Source organism: Protopterus annectens, chromosome 1.part1, assembly GCF_019279795.1.
Source record: "Protopterus annectens isolate FY-2018-M chromosome 1.part1, PAN1.0, whole genome shotgun sequence".
NCBI lineage: Eukaryota > Metazoa > Chordata > Ceratodontiformes > Protopteridae > Protopterus > Protopterus annectens.
Genome location: NC_056726.1, coordinates 1,457,037,786 through 1,457,055,486, shown reverse-complemented (window position 1 = coordinate 1,457,055,486; position 17,701 = coordinate 1,457,037,786). Strand labels below are relative to the sequence as shown.

The 17,701-nt window shown below is 38.7% G+C and overlaps 1 protein-coding gene across 1 annotated transcript in view; it reads right to left on the bottom strand.

Annotated features, from left to right (window-relative positions):
- The window catches only part of LOC122816395 (mannosyl-oligosaccharide 1,2-alpha-mannosidase IA-like), a 1,552,790-nt gene that overhangs the window by 1,237,074 nt on the left and 298,015 nt on the right, over window positions 1-17,701 (bottom strand). Inside the window, exon 3 of the mRNA XM_044089154.1 lies at window positions 16,056-16,171. Within this exon, the coding sequence (XP_043945089.1) occupies window positions 16,056-16,171 (116 nt within the window). The remainder of the gene's footprint in view (window positions 1-16,055; window positions 16,172-17,701) is intronic.

Here is a 17,701-nt window from a genome sequence, read left to right as displayed (position 1 = left end):
CATGATGAACACGTCATTGATGTTTGCAGATGAGGTCCTATAAGCATAAAGAGATTGTGATTTCTGGTGTTGTATGCAGCAGTTCATTTGTGAAGCAGATGGAATGAAAAACAACATCCGTAAATCAGAGTTCATAGTTCTCTCCAACAAAAGACTTGATATCCCTCTACATATGAGAGGGAAATGGCTATGTCAAATCAATCAATATAAGTCTGTTGGGAGTCTTACTCTCAAGAGAGGGCAGAGGTGAGTAAGATATTGACCATTGAGGGGATACAGTGGCAGCAGTACTGTAGGCATCGTACACTGACCATCAATATCTCCCAGCTTAGCACTTCGCATTTTTTTCCTGAGCATTGCTTCTGAGGTTATCTATTTCATCACTGGTCACCTGAAAGCTTAATACTGTTTGGTCTGGCAGTCAGAACAGAGGATTAGGGCAATGAGCTGATAATAAGCTGCTTCCTGCAGCTCCAGGTTTGCATCTCTCTGCTTTCATTTGCCTACTGTGTGACTCTGAGCAAGTCACTTAGCTAGACGTTGCTCTTGAGCAATTAAGAAACTGGGCTTGGCTCCTCGGTGGGATCCTTGACCACATGCCTACTAATAACATGTGAGCCTACAAATTCTTTATTATTATTTGTTTGCGTTGACTGGAAAGTCCGACTGGGCAAAGCCCAACTTCAGCTGAAGCACAGGGAGAAATACATTAAATATACTCAAGACAAAACAAATTCTTTACAAAGATATATTACACAGACAGTTCTTAAGATCTCTAGATAAAAACAGGTAATTGTTCTGTAGTGATACTATACAAAGATAAAAGGGGTTGAAGGTGGAAAGTTTCATGGTCTTCTTTAAGTATGTTGGGATGATGTTCCAGAGTTTAGATGTGTAATGGCAGTACAGTGAGGTGCTGATTTATTAGACTTTGTTGTGATTACTAAGAGAGAAAGTTTCATGGTCTTCTGTATGTTGGGATTATGTTCCAGAGTTTAGATGTGTAATGGCAGTACAGCGAGGTACTGATTTATTAGACTTTGTTGTGATTATTAAGAGACTTACTGGTTGCACGAAGGTCTCCACCTGGAGACTAGTTCTGCAGAGTATCATTTAGTGGTGGACATTTTTCAGGTGCATGTGTAAGACTGTGTGCAGTAACAAGTTGTGATATGTTATACAGTTGGGTAGCTCAAATTAGTTGTATTAGGGATCTAGAATGATAAGTCCTATACATAATTTTGGCAGCAAACTTGGCTACTTTACTGCAACAGGTGGAGAGCTTTGCTGTAAGTGTAGCACAGGTGAGGCATATAGCAGGGAATGGTCTGTACATGCTAGGATTTCTCTTGCATTGTCTCTCAGGTTATGCTTGCTTCTACAGAGGGAGATAAGTTTCCATTTTTTTTTTTTTTTTTAATGACTTGCAATAAGTGTTGGTCAAAATTGAGGGTTTTGTCCATGAGGACATCCAGATGTTTTGCTTTGAGTTATAGTTTCAATTTTTGTGTTGTTGGAGGTTATTTTAAAAGATTGTCTTTTTGGTATTGTTTAGGAGTGAAGATCATAAGTTTTATTTTTTAGGATTTAAAAGTAGACTTGTATCATTTAGGCTTTAGCCAAGTTTCAATAGCATAGAAATACTTTGGGGTGATGTCCTGAAGTGTTGATATGGACTGTGATGCACATATTAGCCTTCAGTCATTAGCATATTGAACTATGTTATCAAGGTAATTGACAGTATGTAGTTTATTTATAAATATATTTATAAAATAATTCATAAAAAAGTTGAATAAGAGGGGCCAGATATTTTGTAAACACCTTTATTGAATTATCACTTGTGACATAGGCAAATTTGCAAATATATAAAAGTAATCAAACCATATTAACAAGTTTATATTTACAAACACTAGCCAATGAACAGTGTAAACTTTGGCTCTAGACGATTATGACTACTCACGTGCTACTCTGACCCCCCATGTGCAAAAATGGGAAAAAAGGATTAGTGTATGAATGGATGTATGGATAGGATATACAGTATAACAATATATGTGATATATAATCTAAGCAACATTACATAAATTATTCAATTTCTGCCTTCTCTTAAACCTCATTGATCTCTAAAACATTTTTTTATGAATGTACTGTTCACACAGTTTCTGTTTTTTTTATTTAATTTATTACTACCCTTTTCTAAGGACCCCACTTCCTGTCCTTTTATCACTGTTACAATATTTGCTACTTCAACTATAGTTGGTTTAGATGTAAATTTCCATTTTCTAGTAATTGCATTTGTGGCAGCCACCAGAATTAAACTTAATAAGGCCTTACGTTGTCTATGCAATTCAGATCTGTATCCCACCTCAAAGAAATAATTTCCTTAGTTACACTCATTTGCTCACAGTGCATTCTTAACAGAGTTCTTTGTGAGACATTTTTAAAGTCTGTCAACACACTCCCAAAACATATGTTCCCAGTTACCTCTTTCTTCCCCATTGCACCTCCGACAGTTGCCATCTGCCTGAGGAAAAATTTGTTGGTGTCTGCTTGAGGTATAAAAATATTTATGCAAACATTTCCAGGCAAAACTCCTAAATCTTCTAGACTTTGAGGCATATTTGGGAGCTATACATATGTTCTCCCATTGTTTCTTTCTATGAAATTCATATATAACCTCTCTTCCCAATCTTTTGTAACGTCTTCTGATTGATTCCTAGTTACTGTAGAATATTATAATACGTCCTACTAATTACCCCCGTTTTAACAGCCGCTTCTGTTCTAGATTCAATTAAAAACTCATCCAGTACAGGTCTTTCATTTAGGATTCCCTTATACCTTTCTATTTGTCTATATTCTGATATCAGTTCCTGACAGGGAAGGCAATCACTAGTCTGCAATTCAAATCTCTTCTTGCCCTTTTCCCATTCTATTACCTGTCCTTCTCTAATTATTTGTCCCCAGTACCTTGGCCCCTTTGCCAGCTTCCTCCAGTAAATTCCAGTCCCTTCTTGTCTATTCTCTGTACCCCTAATTACAGCCATCCCTATCTTCAGAATCTACTTTCTCCATAACAGGAGTCCTAATACTGATCCTTGTGGGACACTGACAGTGATTAAGAAGGAGAAAAAATGTTGTTTCCATTTCACTGCTTGCTGCCTGCCAGCCTGATAGCTGTGGAACCATGAGGCAGAGGGCTGTGTGTGAGTAAGGGAAGAACGTTCATTAAGAAGCTGTTGATGAGCTACAGTGTCAAATGGTTTTCTTAAATCTAAGGATAGTGAAGATAACAGGTTGCTGTCATGCCTATGCTGGTTTATGAGCTTGGTGAAGTTGAGGACAGCAGTGGTAGTACTATGCTAAGGTCAAAAACAGAGCTGGTCTTTGGAGAAGCCAAGCCAAAAAAAAAAAAAACAGTTCAAAAGTTACCTCTAGCTTCAAGGAGGACAAGATAAGACAGACCAGCAGAGAATTTGGGGTAGCCTATCTAATTATCTAGGATGACCTTGAAAGTGGCAAGGGTGCTACTCTGCTTGACATGCAGTGGAAGTTTGTTCCAGAACTGAGGAATACACTGGGATATGAACCTATCATGACAACATGTCTTATTTATCTGCTGATGAAGGTACCATTAGTTCTGTGAAGGAACAGAAGGTCAAATACGGTTGGATCTTTCATGGCTTTAAGGGTTAGGCACAGATCTCAACGAAGGAGTCTGTAAGAGACTGAGTACAGAGAGGTCTATATTAGAAAGTCGACCGCTTACTTACCCGAATGCCTAAATCTCGACCTGTCTTCATTGAACCATGAAAACATCGATCGTCCAGAAGAGCAAAAGCAGAAACATCGAATCGCCATGGTTGGCCTTCTGCGGTATAGCTCCATAAGGTAAGTGTGCGATAGTTATGGACCTTAGGGTTAGGGTGCGGGTTAAGGTAAGTGCATAGATGGTAATGTATGTTAGATTTAGTGTAGAGTTTTGTTAAGTGTATGTGTGTGGATTATTTAGTTTGTTTGGGTTTAGCTTTTTAAGGTAAGTGTGCGACAGTTATGGAGCTTAGAGTTAGGGTGCAGGTTAAGTTAAGTGCATACATGGTGGTATATGTAAGATTGAGTGTAGGGTTAGAAGTAGGGTTTAGTTTAGGGTTAGAAGTAGGGTTTTGGTTAGTGTATGTATGTGGTTTATTTAGTTTGTGTAGGTAGTATGTAGTGGGTGGTGGGGTGGGACAAGTATGAGGGTTCGACTGTTTAAATTTCGCAGTTTAGAGCATTCTGTGTGTATGCAGTTTGATGATGATGGGTCGACGTTTAGGTATTCGATGAAGTAAGTGGTCAACTTTATAATATAGACCCGTACAGAGAAAGGAATGACAGTCTCTCCAGATAACTAAGATTTTTGAGGCCACTGATCATTTAGTTATGAATCTCTGAGGTCTCTCAAACTGTATGATATGTTTAGATAAATACATGCCAAAAGGTGCATTATATTCAATAATGGGTCTGATAAGATATGAGTAAAGGGGAATTAAGACTTCTCTGGATTTAGTGGAGATGCCTTTAAAACTTAGATAAGCCAGATAAATGGTTTTATGAACTACTTGGAGACATGATTGTCAAATAAAATGGAATTATTAACAAGAGTGCCTAAATCCCTTCCAACAGGGTCTTATTTGAAGGTTACTTCACTTATATAGTAAATGTCACTGTTTTGTTTACCTAGAGGAACTATGCTACATTTTTGTGGTTACATTTAATATGAGACCATTGTCCTTCCAGCAACTGTTTGCAGTGTCTAACCCACACCATAGCAATTGCAAGTCAGTTGAAGATCAAATAACACCCACCCAATTTACAGTCATTTGCAAACATAGTTAATCATAGACCAGAAGTGCTGGGCTGAAGGTGTCAGAAATAAATGACAAATAGGAGAGAGCCCAAAACTGAACCTTGTAGTACACCACTGGTAACTTTTTTTAGTTTCAGAAGTGACACCTGAAACTCTAGCCACATGGGTTCTGTCAGGAAACAAGTTAGCTAATCACAGCAATACGCTGATTTATTTTCAGATTTACATCTCTATCAATAATGTCTGCATTGGAAACAGTGTTAAAGCAACTGGCCAGGTCTAGATATGCTGCTTGCACTGCATAAATGCTATTCACTGCTCTGGTTACGTTTTCAAATAAATTAATGAGGTAAAAGAGACAGGACCTTCCTTTGACAAAGCCAGTTAATGATGGTCCACTGATAAAAGATTTTCAATGCCCAGATTAATAAGGTCTGAGATAATGTTTTCCATAGCTTCACATCTGAGGCTAGTGAGAGTAATGGGCATGAAGTTACCAGGGTCCATGGTTGGGCCACTCTTGTGTAATAGCATTACAATGGCTGTTTCTCAGGCTTTAGGAATGTAACCAGTGGACAGGTATAAAAAGTCCCTAAACACAGAGGAATTTACAAGGGGAAGTACCACCCGTTTTAAGGGAAAGGGTCACTAAATTATGGTCTCATTTAACAGTATATATGATTCATAATGAGCTGTCCAGGAAGTAGCCACATTTGTGAGGACTAGATCAAGGACATAGGATGGTCAACTATTTGTGAAACAGAGTTATGAAATAGATGTTACAGTTAACGTACTGTTTAAATTGTGATTGGATATATGTTTCTAGTATTTTAGACAGAGGGGATAGGATGCAATAGATCTATAGTTGGAAAAGTCACTTGATGTGTCACAACATCAGCTGCTATGTTTAGATATTCTGCTGGAACTTGGTCAGCAGCTGAACAGGTTGGTTTTAGTTTTAGCAGAAGTTTTATTATAGTATAGGTGGAGACCAGGAGGAAGGAGAAAGAATGTGACTGGTTAACACAGAAAGGGGACAGAGAGAGGGTTGAATTGTTATTAGTATTAAGCAGAGATAGCACTGTTTATATAAGTAGGCGTTGAACTGAGATGGTATTGAGACAGGGGGTGTCAGGTCTAGCCACTTGATGGTGTATAACTTGGCTCTAGGTGATTTGCTTGTGTTGATCAATGTCGCCTGAAATGGGCATGGGTATATGCAGGTGATAAGTGGGTTGAGGATCCAGCTTATTCTAACCTATGCCAGGGGCCTTTGCTAACGGTGGATGGGGTCTATGTGCTCCTATTGGCCAGTATGTGCCAGCCATAAAACCCAGCAGCCTTGGGTCAAAAAGCTACTGGCTGCCTGTGTCCAGTTGCTCCAGTTGGGTTACACCAGACAGCACTGTTGAGTGAAAACTGGATGTAACCCAATAAACCTTCCAAACATGAACTAAGGAATGCTAAACTCAGTATAAGTTCACTGACAGGCTGCAACTTGGAAGTACATGACATGATAGTAAAAAGAAGGCCGGACATGCTCTGTATCCAAGATACAACATGGAAGTAGAGTGCAGCAAAGCCTCTTACTCGGCTTGGGATCCAGATTCTACTACACAGGGGAAGAGGACAGACTAGAAATAGTGTGGGAATTGTAGTGAGAGAATGACTTCAGAAGACAGTGAGAGATGTCACCAGAATTAGTTACAGACTCATGGCAATTGGATTATAGTGTGAGGATACAGCACTTTTCATAATTTACCAAACCAATCAAAAATATCGCTGTATGATATATCATGGTTCAAGAATCCACTACACATGGGCTAATTTTGTGATACTTTAATATATAAAAAAACAAAATAAAAACGAACCACACTGGTTAAGCGCTTTCATCTACTAAGCATAGAATTCATAAGAACCTTCTAAAATTCTAGAAAATTAGCCTGTGTGTAGTGGATCCTAGAACCGGGATACATCATACAGCAATACTTTGATTGGTTTGGTACTTCTTTGTTGGAATTCACTGTTTTTTTGTTATTACTTTTCATAATTTGTCACCAAAGGGAAAAAATGGATGGAGAAAGTACAGCTGTGCAAGTACACTTATCATAACAGCAGATCTTTGAATGATCACTGCTGCACTAGCCTTAGTTCAATGAGTAGATTACCCTAGCTTGCTACATTTGGGAGATGGAAGGAGAAGCATCCCCGAACCCCAGGAATATGGTCCTTGAAAGCATGATCTAGACCTAGGCAAGGAATCAGACCTATAGTGCTTTGTAAAAGTATGTAAGAGGACTAAGCTGCTATTTCTAGATAATTTGTTAAATCCAACCCTTTCTAAAAAGACATAGACGAAGCCAAGGCCCTGGCTGGAACAGTTTTGTTATGATGAGTATAACAAAATGTAATTGCAATAGTCTTACACAGAAACAAGTGATTCAAAGATCTGAAAGATTTAGTTATGTCAAGATAGTGCCTGATTGTCTAATGGCATCCAAAGTATGTATTATCATTTCTCCCTCATGTCTGGGTTCAGGAGAGAAAATGGGGAGGTGGATAGTTTGGCTTAAAGGAAACACAGATATCACTTTAGGCATAAAAGTAGGATTAGTTCTCAAATAAACCCTGTCCCTGTGGAAATTGAGGCAGGCTTGACTAACCATAAGAGCTTGCAACTCCAATACTCATCTTGCAGTGGTCAGAGCTTTCCATGTTATGAACTTGAAGTTAGCTGGTTCAAAAGGAGTGTTAGCTTCTTTAACACAAAATTAAGATCCCATGAAGGGGCCACCAGTTTTCCTGGAGGCCTCTTATGCAAACTCCCTTTTAAAAACATTTGGACATGAGACTGTATTGAAAGAGGAGGATTTGTGGGCAGATATGCTGAATGGCCAATAAATGAACCTTGATAGAGGAATAAGAAAGGCCATATGACAGTAATTCACACAAATACTGTAAAACTATGACACAACTATCGCGGAATGTGTGGTGGCTATGTTGCTGACACCAACTAGAAAACCTTTTCTATTTGCTAATAATATGATCTTTTAGTAGCATGCTTTCTTGCCTCCATAAGTACCTGTGGCAAGTCCTCAGTAAAGTGGTACCTAAAAGGAATTATAACCCTATCACCCTGACAGTCAACTGAAGTTCATTACTGTGGAGTATATCATACACCCTTGTTCTTGTTGTGAGTACATCCAGTCTTTGAGGAAGCTTGTGGTAATTACCCATGGCCATTTCCAAAAAAAGGGAGAAACATAGCTGCCTGGGCCAGAAGGGATCAATCACAATGATCTTGGGGGATTCTTTCTGAATCATCAGAGGTACTATGGATACTAGTGGAAAGAGTGGAAAAGCATACAGGAATATTGCTTGTTGCTATACCACATGACTATGGTATTGTCTGTAACAACCTGAAGAGGTCCAGGGGACCAAAGATGATTCAGAGAGTTGAATGTCTTGATCAAGGCAAGCATCTATTTTAAATGCATGGGCTTTAGTCTGTCCATGGAGTCCGACTTTACTATCCTTCTGCATTCCCCGAGCAAAGGCCGAGGCTTCTGTGGAGATTGACTACTTTGAAACATGGAGGGAGAAAGGGAGAACTGGATTTAGGGATATTTGTTGTTTCTACCAAGTTATTTTCCTTCTGACAAATCCCAGAACTGGGATTTGAAAAGATAAAGGTTGTTGGTGCTGGGACCAAAAGGACTTCAAATACCACTCTATCTTCTCATCTGGAGCCTTGTCAGGGTTATCATGAGAATCTTAGAAGTCATGAGACCACAATCCTGAGGTATTTCCCAGCAGTGACGGAAGTATAAGTGGAAAACCCTAAAAATAGAACTAGATATAGATAAATGTTTTTCCTGTGGAAGAAGATCTTTTTAAAGTGTGGTGTCTAGTTGACATCCGAGAAACACAATCCTGTAAGAAGTGAAAAAAGACATCTGAATATTCTCTTGGAATCCCAACTTACTTAACAGATCTCTCCCCCAAGAGAGATATTCCTGACACTTTGAACAAGATTCTGCAAAGATAAGCAGGTCATCTACTTATGGAGAAATGTGGATACCCTGTAGCCTGCAATGAACTATAACTGGAGTTAGACACTTAGACCATTCTTGGTGCTGTGGGTAGTACAAAAGAAAGAAAACTGATAATATGATCCAAGCACACAAAACCTTAAGAAATGCCTGAAATCTGGATGTGGGAAGTGACAACAAGCATCTTTTTATTCTAATGTTACTATGAAACATGAATGGGGAAGAACAGCTAACAGGTTGCAAAGTGACATCATTTTGAATGTAGGCACTATCACAAACAGGTTTAGGAAAAAAAAAAAAAAACAGAGCTGGTCTCCAAGCATTTTCTTTGTCAGTAAAACATCCTTGAAAAAACAAAACTTCCCCAACTCGGAAGGAAGAATTGTTTTTATCACTCCTTGGGGCAACATGCAATGAAGAACAGCTAGAAACAAGAGGCTGGTCTGCAGGGTGTGGAATGAAACCTTGGAAAGCAGGAATTCCCTCCCACTACCATCTGTAACCTTGATGAATGATCTTCTGGAGCTATATGTCTGAAACTCCCTTTCAGACAAAGAGAAAAGTGAAGATTCAGACTTTCTGGAAGACAAAATGGGGTGCCAGGGTATGAGGGGGGACAAAGTCTCTTAAACTGTCATTCTGACTTATTGAACTATCCCTGGTTTGGGGAGTTTTCAGAATTTGTCTTGGAACTCCATTGTTATTTCTTTCAAATTTTTGTTTACATGCATTTTGTTGAAACTGATTACATTGTTTTTGCCGTAACTGGATGAGAATATAGAACATTTGTTAGACAATTTGGAAAAGGAGGGCTGAAAACTTTTAGTGATTCTCCTTGATCAGCTTGCCCCTTTCATCACACTTTTTGATCATTTCTACAAAAGAGGGGATAAACAGTAAATCTCTATCCAAGGAAGAATTTAAATTCTCATTTTAATAAATCCTGGGAGACTTGGAGAAGATAGCCATACAAACCTCCTTAAAACAGTACCAGTGGCCATAGCCCTGGAAGAAGTATCAATAGAGTCACCCACACATTGCCAACAATGAGAAGTGACCTGTGCAATAGAAGAAACTAAGATATTTAAAGCAGGTTTTTCTTCACAAGAAGAAACTGGAGAGAAATCATTCCTCATACTTTCACAATTTGTAAATCTAAACTTTAACATATGAGCCCAACAACTCAAAATTCTGAAAATCAAAGTTGCAGAAGTAAACACTTTTTCTAATATCTATCGATAATTTCCCATCATTATCACAAACAGTTCGACTGGAAATAACTAAGTGCGTAGCAGCAGTGGGATCAACTAAAGCTATATCTCTTTGGTCAGGTTTGTGAACAGTATATATCAATTTAAAAGACTTTATACATCCTATATGCCTTTTTTAGGGGCAGCTGGCTGACTATCAGAAAAATTGTAGGCAGTAACACACACATCCTCTAAAGCAGACAGAATAGGAGGAATGGGGTATACAGGGTCTGGAATATTCTTCTGTTAGTAGTAGTTTTCTGAGGGTCTGAGAAACCTCATTGTTCTTCCAATGAAAACACTGGCACATTCTAGCAACAATCTCAGAGAAAGAGAAAGAGGACCCCCCCCCACACACACACACACACATGGAGAATCAGAAATCTGAGGAGAAAAAAACTGTATCCATCCCTGCATCTTCCTGTTCAAATTCAGAATCCTGAATCTCTTCAGGAAAAGAGGAACCTCTCTTTCTTTTACTTGAAAAATACTTTATAAAAAAGATCAACAGTCTGAATTAAACCCTAAGCCAGACCCAGTAAACTACTCTTAGTCCAAGAAATTTGAGGAGAAGTAGATATATGCTTGGTTTTCTGTTTCCATTTGATAGGAAAAATGGGTCCAACTGTGTTACTAATGGCATCATATGCTTCCCCAGGGATCGGCAAAACCTCTCCTGTTCCCTTTCCCAGGACTGACAAGAGCATCTCTCCTTTATCTACTAAGGGCACCCCAATAGCTGCATTGGACATGGCTAACCCCTGGTCCATAGTGGCTGTGGGTGCCACACCAGAGGGATTCAAGTCAAAGATGAGTGGTCTGAGGTAGTATAAATGCCCACGGCAGAGTCACCCACCTGCAGCTGAGGCAAAATACTAGCCTGCTGTCGTGGCAAAGGCTGTTTGCTTAACTTTTTCTTTTTGTGGCTGGAAGAAGGACTGACTGCAGGACCAGTAATCTGTTCCATGGTCAAGCCAAAAATCATGCCTCTTTCTCTGAGAAGGCGAGCACCAATTGCCGGGAAACATGGCCAGTCCACAAAAGTTACACTTGTGACAGAAAAAACACAGTTAAAACCACCTTAAAACACTATGCCACCCTCCCGCAAGAAAAATAAACACAATTTATCCACAGAAAAATGTTTTCAGTTACTTTACACTACTTTTTATCTGAAAGATAAAAATGAGTACACTATTTAAAAGTTAGTTAAAGTTCCAAGACAGTCCATTAAAGCATTAACAAAATTAAGAAAATCACATTTTTTTCACCAAAGGGAACTTATCTGCCCAGCAAAGGAAAGCAGAAGCCAATAGTTAATTTTCAAAAGCCTCATAGGAGCATAGTCTTCAGTGGCAGTAAAGCTCTGAAGGGCTTGGCCCCCAAATTTGTCTCTTAGTGAGCTCAGCTCAAGCTGCCTGACAGTTTGGGTGCATGGGTGGTACCCTGAAGCTTTGGAAGCTGGCTGGCTGTTATATCCTTGGCAGGTTACAACCCATGTAGCTAAGGCTACTACAGCAGTGATCAATATGATGGACATCAAATGTATTTTTTCTGACAATTCTTTCCGAGGCCATCTCATTCACCAAGTAGTTATATGCTTCTAATTTTCATTCAGAATTCTGCTTCTTTAAAGAGCTCTTTCCAAGTCTGTTTTATATCTAGAATTAAGTTTTCTTCACCCACTCTTTTTCTATGGCAAACTTCTTGCCCAGATCTCAAGGTTAACTCATTACATCCGAGTGACGCCTCCAGCTGCATCTGCAGTAAACTCCTACTGATGCCTCTAGGCTTCAAATATTATTTGTTCATATTTGCATCAATAATTCCAAACAATGCTATGTACAAGGTTTTAAAAAAGTTAATCTTAAAGCTTACAGAATGGCAAAAAACTCCCTTAACAGCCTCAGTAAGAAGTTGAGATCCCTCATAAAATCTTCCAAAGCTAGTTACGAAAATAAAACTGTCAAAGATTCCAAACACAACCACAAGACATTCTATAGTTATGTCAAGAATCTAAATGGCAATGCTCAGATCTGCTCTGAGCTACAACAGAATGGCATTAAATATACTGATCCCAAGGATATTGCCAATATCCTGGCAGATCGATTCAGTGACAACTTCACCTCCCTCTCACCCCCTAAAGGGCCCATCTCAATACCAAAAGATTGCCAAACTCTGTAATAATGGCCACACAAGTAAAAACTGCACTCTCCAAAGCTAAGAATACAGCATCCATGGGACCAGACGACATCCCATGCTGTGTTCTACATGAACTACAAAATGAACGGCACCTCACCTAAGTGTCATGTTTAATCATAGCCTCACCTCAAGCTTCATGCCCACTGAGTGGCACATAGCTACAGTTATCCCACCCACAAGGGGGGATCCACCTTGGATCCTGGGAACTACCACTCCATCAGTCTGATGAGCCTGATCTGCAAGGCCATGGAACGTATTATCATGGAACTTATAAACAAAGACATTGGCAACCTTGGGAAAAAAACATGTACCCATGAATTACCACATAGGTGGCAGTACACTAAATACTGAAAGTGTGATAAGAGACTTAGGGACGCGGGTGGACAGTGGTCTCCCCTTTGATAACCACATCACCACAACAGTCAGGAAATCCTTCTATGTGGCACACCACATCACTAAGGGCTTTTCATCCAGAAAAAAGGAGGTCATTGTCCCACTGTACTCATCCCTCATTAGACCCATTATAGAATACAATGCCCCATTTGGTATGTACCTGTTAAGACATCTGCAACAACTGGAAAGGCCACAGAAATACCTCACTAAAAGAATCACAGGCCTAAACAAGATGCCCTTTGCTGACCGTCTAAAAAAATTCCAGCTATACTCTTGTCACATATCGTCTACTCAGCAGCGATCTCTGCTTAACACACAAGGCCATGTCAAACCCAGAGCTGTTGGACATGCTACACTTAAAGAAATCCCAATCCCTCAGAGCCACATGCTCCAGGGATCTAAACCTTGTCATCACAATGAACAAAACATGCTGGAGGGATAGGTTCCTGACCCAGAAACTCCCCAGACTCTGGAATAGACTGCCCATTCATGTCAAGCAGAGTGCCTCTTTGGCCCTGTTCAAAAGGAACCTTGACAATTCGATGGGAGATAGGAAATTCAGCCTAGGGATCACGTCAGTCACCCTGCTAGACAGGGGTCCAGGGCAGTAAATATTGTAGGAAGAAATAGCCAGGGAATTGTTATGGCTAGGCTTGTATAGGCCCTAGGGTCGATAGGCTAGTACCAACCTATGAACCTATGAACTCAAATGCATTAATATTTGACCTCTGTCTAGTACAGGTAAAGAGATACTAACTGTTGTTTTTATGATATTAATTTATATAGATATAATTTTCACATTTTTAAATATCTCAATAACCAAGTAACACAGACAGAACTCCTTAGCCTCACATGAAAGCTCTCAGCTCGATGAATAAAATGCTGCTGACACTAAGTGTGTAACTTGACTGGTTGCTGATATTGTAAGTTGTTTGCAAAATATTACACATGTAATAGTTACTGTGTTTACTGTGACTTATAACATTCATTTTAAGACCTAGAACCTGAAGAATATTACCACAATAAAATAGTTTGTGCTGAGTTTGCCATTTATACTTCTTTAATAATCCTTATGGTTCCAGAGATATGATCATTTGTTTGAAGGGCGAGGACATAATTTGATTCTGTGAAAAGGTTTAGACTCCATCCATTAGGAAGTCAGAGTGCAAACTTCCTGACCTCCATTAGAGTGAATGAGTTAACTCTTTACTTATGTGCTTACATGTCTACATGCTAAAATTTTGTTTAATATGACTGAATTTGGTTTAGTTAGGATTAAAATAAAACTGTCAAAGATTCCAAACACAACCTTGATTCTGTATACAAAACTACCAAGTATGTTTTCTAGTTCCAAGGAGTTTGAGATTTTAATTTTACTTATGCCAGTAGATATCATATCATGTCTGTAGTTATATAAGGGGTGTTTCCACTTGTTTTTGTAGTACCGTAACAAATTTCTTTGCTTAATCTGACATTTGCAGAATCTGCAACATATTTGCTACACACTGTGGCTTGGTGATAACTTATTTTTTACTGATAACTGTCTTGTTAAGTCATTTAGTGAAATCTCAAGGACTTTAGCACAGCAGATACGTCTGACAAGAACTGGCGCTTTAAGTTCTTGAAAAGTCATATTGACTACTGCAGCAATGCTGTCCATCCACCTTGTCCTATGCTGCCCCCTACTTCTTCTGTTCCAGTGAATCTTGTTTTTGCATTTCATGGTTAAAGGATTTCAGTTTTAGTTTTATTATAAGGCTTTCCAGTAAAAAAATGTGTTCCTTCTCCTTCTAAACAAGCATGCCAAATGATCCTACTACTTGTTGCAATCATCTATTTGCACTGAGTCAAGTAATAAGGAATGACTATGAAGTGCACTTTGTTCACACATCTTGCTTTCGATTTAACAGCTTTAACTAAAATGCTGCTTGGTTGAAAAAAAAAACTGCCCAAAATAATTTCAGCGAACATTAAAAATATCTCTTTTGTGCAGGGTGCAATCCCTCCTGCACCCCCAAGTGGGAGAAGACCCCTCAATCCCCCAATGTATATATACCAAATCTGAGGTCTCACAACAGTGGGGAAAGGTTTAGCCTCAGAGATCAAAGAAAGTTGTTTTTGGCCTTTGCTCCCCAACAGAACAGCATTCAGTCTAAAGCCATTCAGTAACCTTACACAAGCCTAGGTTGCTTAATGTGCTTCTGTACTCAGGACAAGGAGGGAGTAAACATTGTGTCACTAATTTTATGTGATTTAAATAAATGCAGTTTTCTATGGTTTACACATTCTGTGTTTCAAAAAAAATTGTATTTACAATGTAAATGTTTTTATTGGATATTGCACAATGCATTAAGGTCATGCAGTCTGAGCATGTGTATTATTTGTAATCTTATTTTTTTGAACATTTTGTTATTCTTAAAACAGTAGCAAGTTCAAGTTCATTTGCTAATTTTAATTAACAGAGCTGTGAGTGGTAATAATGCAGTTTTACACCTGAAACTGTCTTTACTTTGACTTACAATTCATTGCATGGTTACTCATATGCCTTATTTTGGTGTGGGTGTTTGAATCTAAGCACCTTTTTAAGATTTGCTTCAATAAACCTCGTGTTTGTTTATCCAAGGAGGAAGATTTTTATTTTATTTTGCACATAACTTCTGCAGCCCAGTTTGGCCAATCCCAGCAGAGCAACGCTTTTTTTTCTTTTTGCAGAAGTTTGAGGACAGCTTATTAACAGACACCAAGATGAAGGTTCTCTCTATGTCCCCACCAAGCATAGAACATTCGGTAAATTCTTGTCTTATTTTCCTCAGAAATATATGTAGGCAAATCGTCTTTTTCTCATATGTCAGAAATGACTACAATGATACAAATGAAACTGAAGACTGTCATTCCTTGTGTGCCAATGTTCAGTATGACCTTGTTGTATCTTAAAATGTGTGCTTATCCATTATTTATTACAGACAAACTGCTGTAGGAAATAATCAGTAATTGCATTCAGATTTAAAGCATTAAACATGTCAGCCACAATGGTGGTACTGAACTTTCCAGAAAGGTGCTAAAGGAAGGCAAAGTGAATCTGACATGTGCAAAGGTTACCATACAGATCTCAAGGTTAAGACTTTGACAGAGCTGATTAAATGCCAAGTAAAAGGGATATGACTCACAAAAGAAAAAATGAGCATGCAATCTGCAGAGAGTCTGAAATGTGAAGCTTACAGCCTTAATTCTAGTAAGTGACTCTGTGTGTTAGCCCGTGTGTGCATGTCTGATGTGTTCTTTTAGAAAGAGCATTTTATATCTGGAATTACAGCTTACCATGTTAAGGTCAAGGTTTTTTTCCACCCACTCTTTTCCTATGGCAAACTCCTTGTCCAGTCCCATGATATAAAGTGTGTCTAAGGCATCGACAATGGTTGCTCCTTTGAGACCTCCTGCAATGAAATTGAAATATCACAAGTAATGTATTGTTTGCACTCAAACTGAATACTTAAAAACAAAACAAGAAAAAAGAAAACAGGTTAACATTTACCACTTTAAAATAGGCTGTTTAAGTGCATCGAAGTAATAACAAGTTGTGCTTACAAATATTCACATTTATAGTGAGAAAACCAATCGTGTTCTTCTGGGATCTGAGCCCTACTAATCCCAGGTTCACTAAAGAAGACAGTCCCTAGAATTCACTAACACCTACACTAAGTGTACACTAAGTGTACGCCATTCTGAGTGAACAGACAACACAGGCATAACTCACGCCTTCTTCCTCCTAATTTCAGTTTTCCTAGCAGCTTTAAATATTGACAGGGATTCATAAACGTTACCACAAAGTGCAGACTATATGCACACACAGTGTAATCTGAGTGACTAGAAAGCACAAAAAATGCGATAAGAATTTTTTTGAATACATATCGTGTACACGGTTTACTATCAGATTTGCGAACGTCACTCGGTCGAACGTTGTATAGACAAACCCATAAGGTCGGAAACACAAATGTCGAAGGCAGTAAAATCAATCGAGGAACGGTTTTACCATGGGTCGAGGTAGGGAGGATGTTTGTAGTAGGGTATTATACTGTACACCTACCTCGACCCATGGTAAAACCGTTCCTCGATTGATTATACTGCCTTCGACATTTGTGTTTCCGACCTTATGCGTTCGACTATACAACGTTCGACCGAGTGACGTTCGCAAATCTGATAGTAAACCCGTGTACACTTAGTGTACACTCAGTGTAGGCTTTAGTGAATCGGGTCCAAACAGCAAAACCTGATGTTAATTTCATCATATCTCCAGGGAGGAAAGCATGGCCTATTTAGCCCAAGATGTCTGTCTATTACATCACAGACTAAATATCATTTTTTTTATCAACATTAAAGTCTTTGTAGATCAATATATGCTTATTTACCTTTAAGAAGCTATCCAACTGCTTGCAGAAGTGTATAAACAATGAGCACGTGCAAGTCTGACTGTCATTTTTCAGTTAGCTGTTGAGATGTAAGTATGTATGTATGTAAGCTCTGTCTATTAACTAGTTCATTCATATTTAATGATGCTGCTATCCATCCTGATGTGTTTATATGTATTAAAGCATCTGAACGAAACCTCAGACCTTCTTGTCGTATGCGTTAAAGAGGAACGAGTGACATGGCGTCAGAAAGGGATGCAGAAGCAAGACCGAGAGACATGCAGCTAATATAAAGGAGTGAATCATCCCTAAATGTGCATGCTTTGCAAAGGTCAGAAATGAATTTTATATACTAAAACTTGCTCGGCACTATTTCTTATTCACAAAATATGAAACAGGGCATACAGAACATTCTAAATGATATTTGCATAAACCGATATGTACGATACTGATAAAAATATTCAAATTACTATAGAAAATGTTTGAAATAAAGTCCAAATTGCATAAAACTAATAAAATAAAGGGAGAAGACCACATTTTTTGCAAAGCATGTATTTT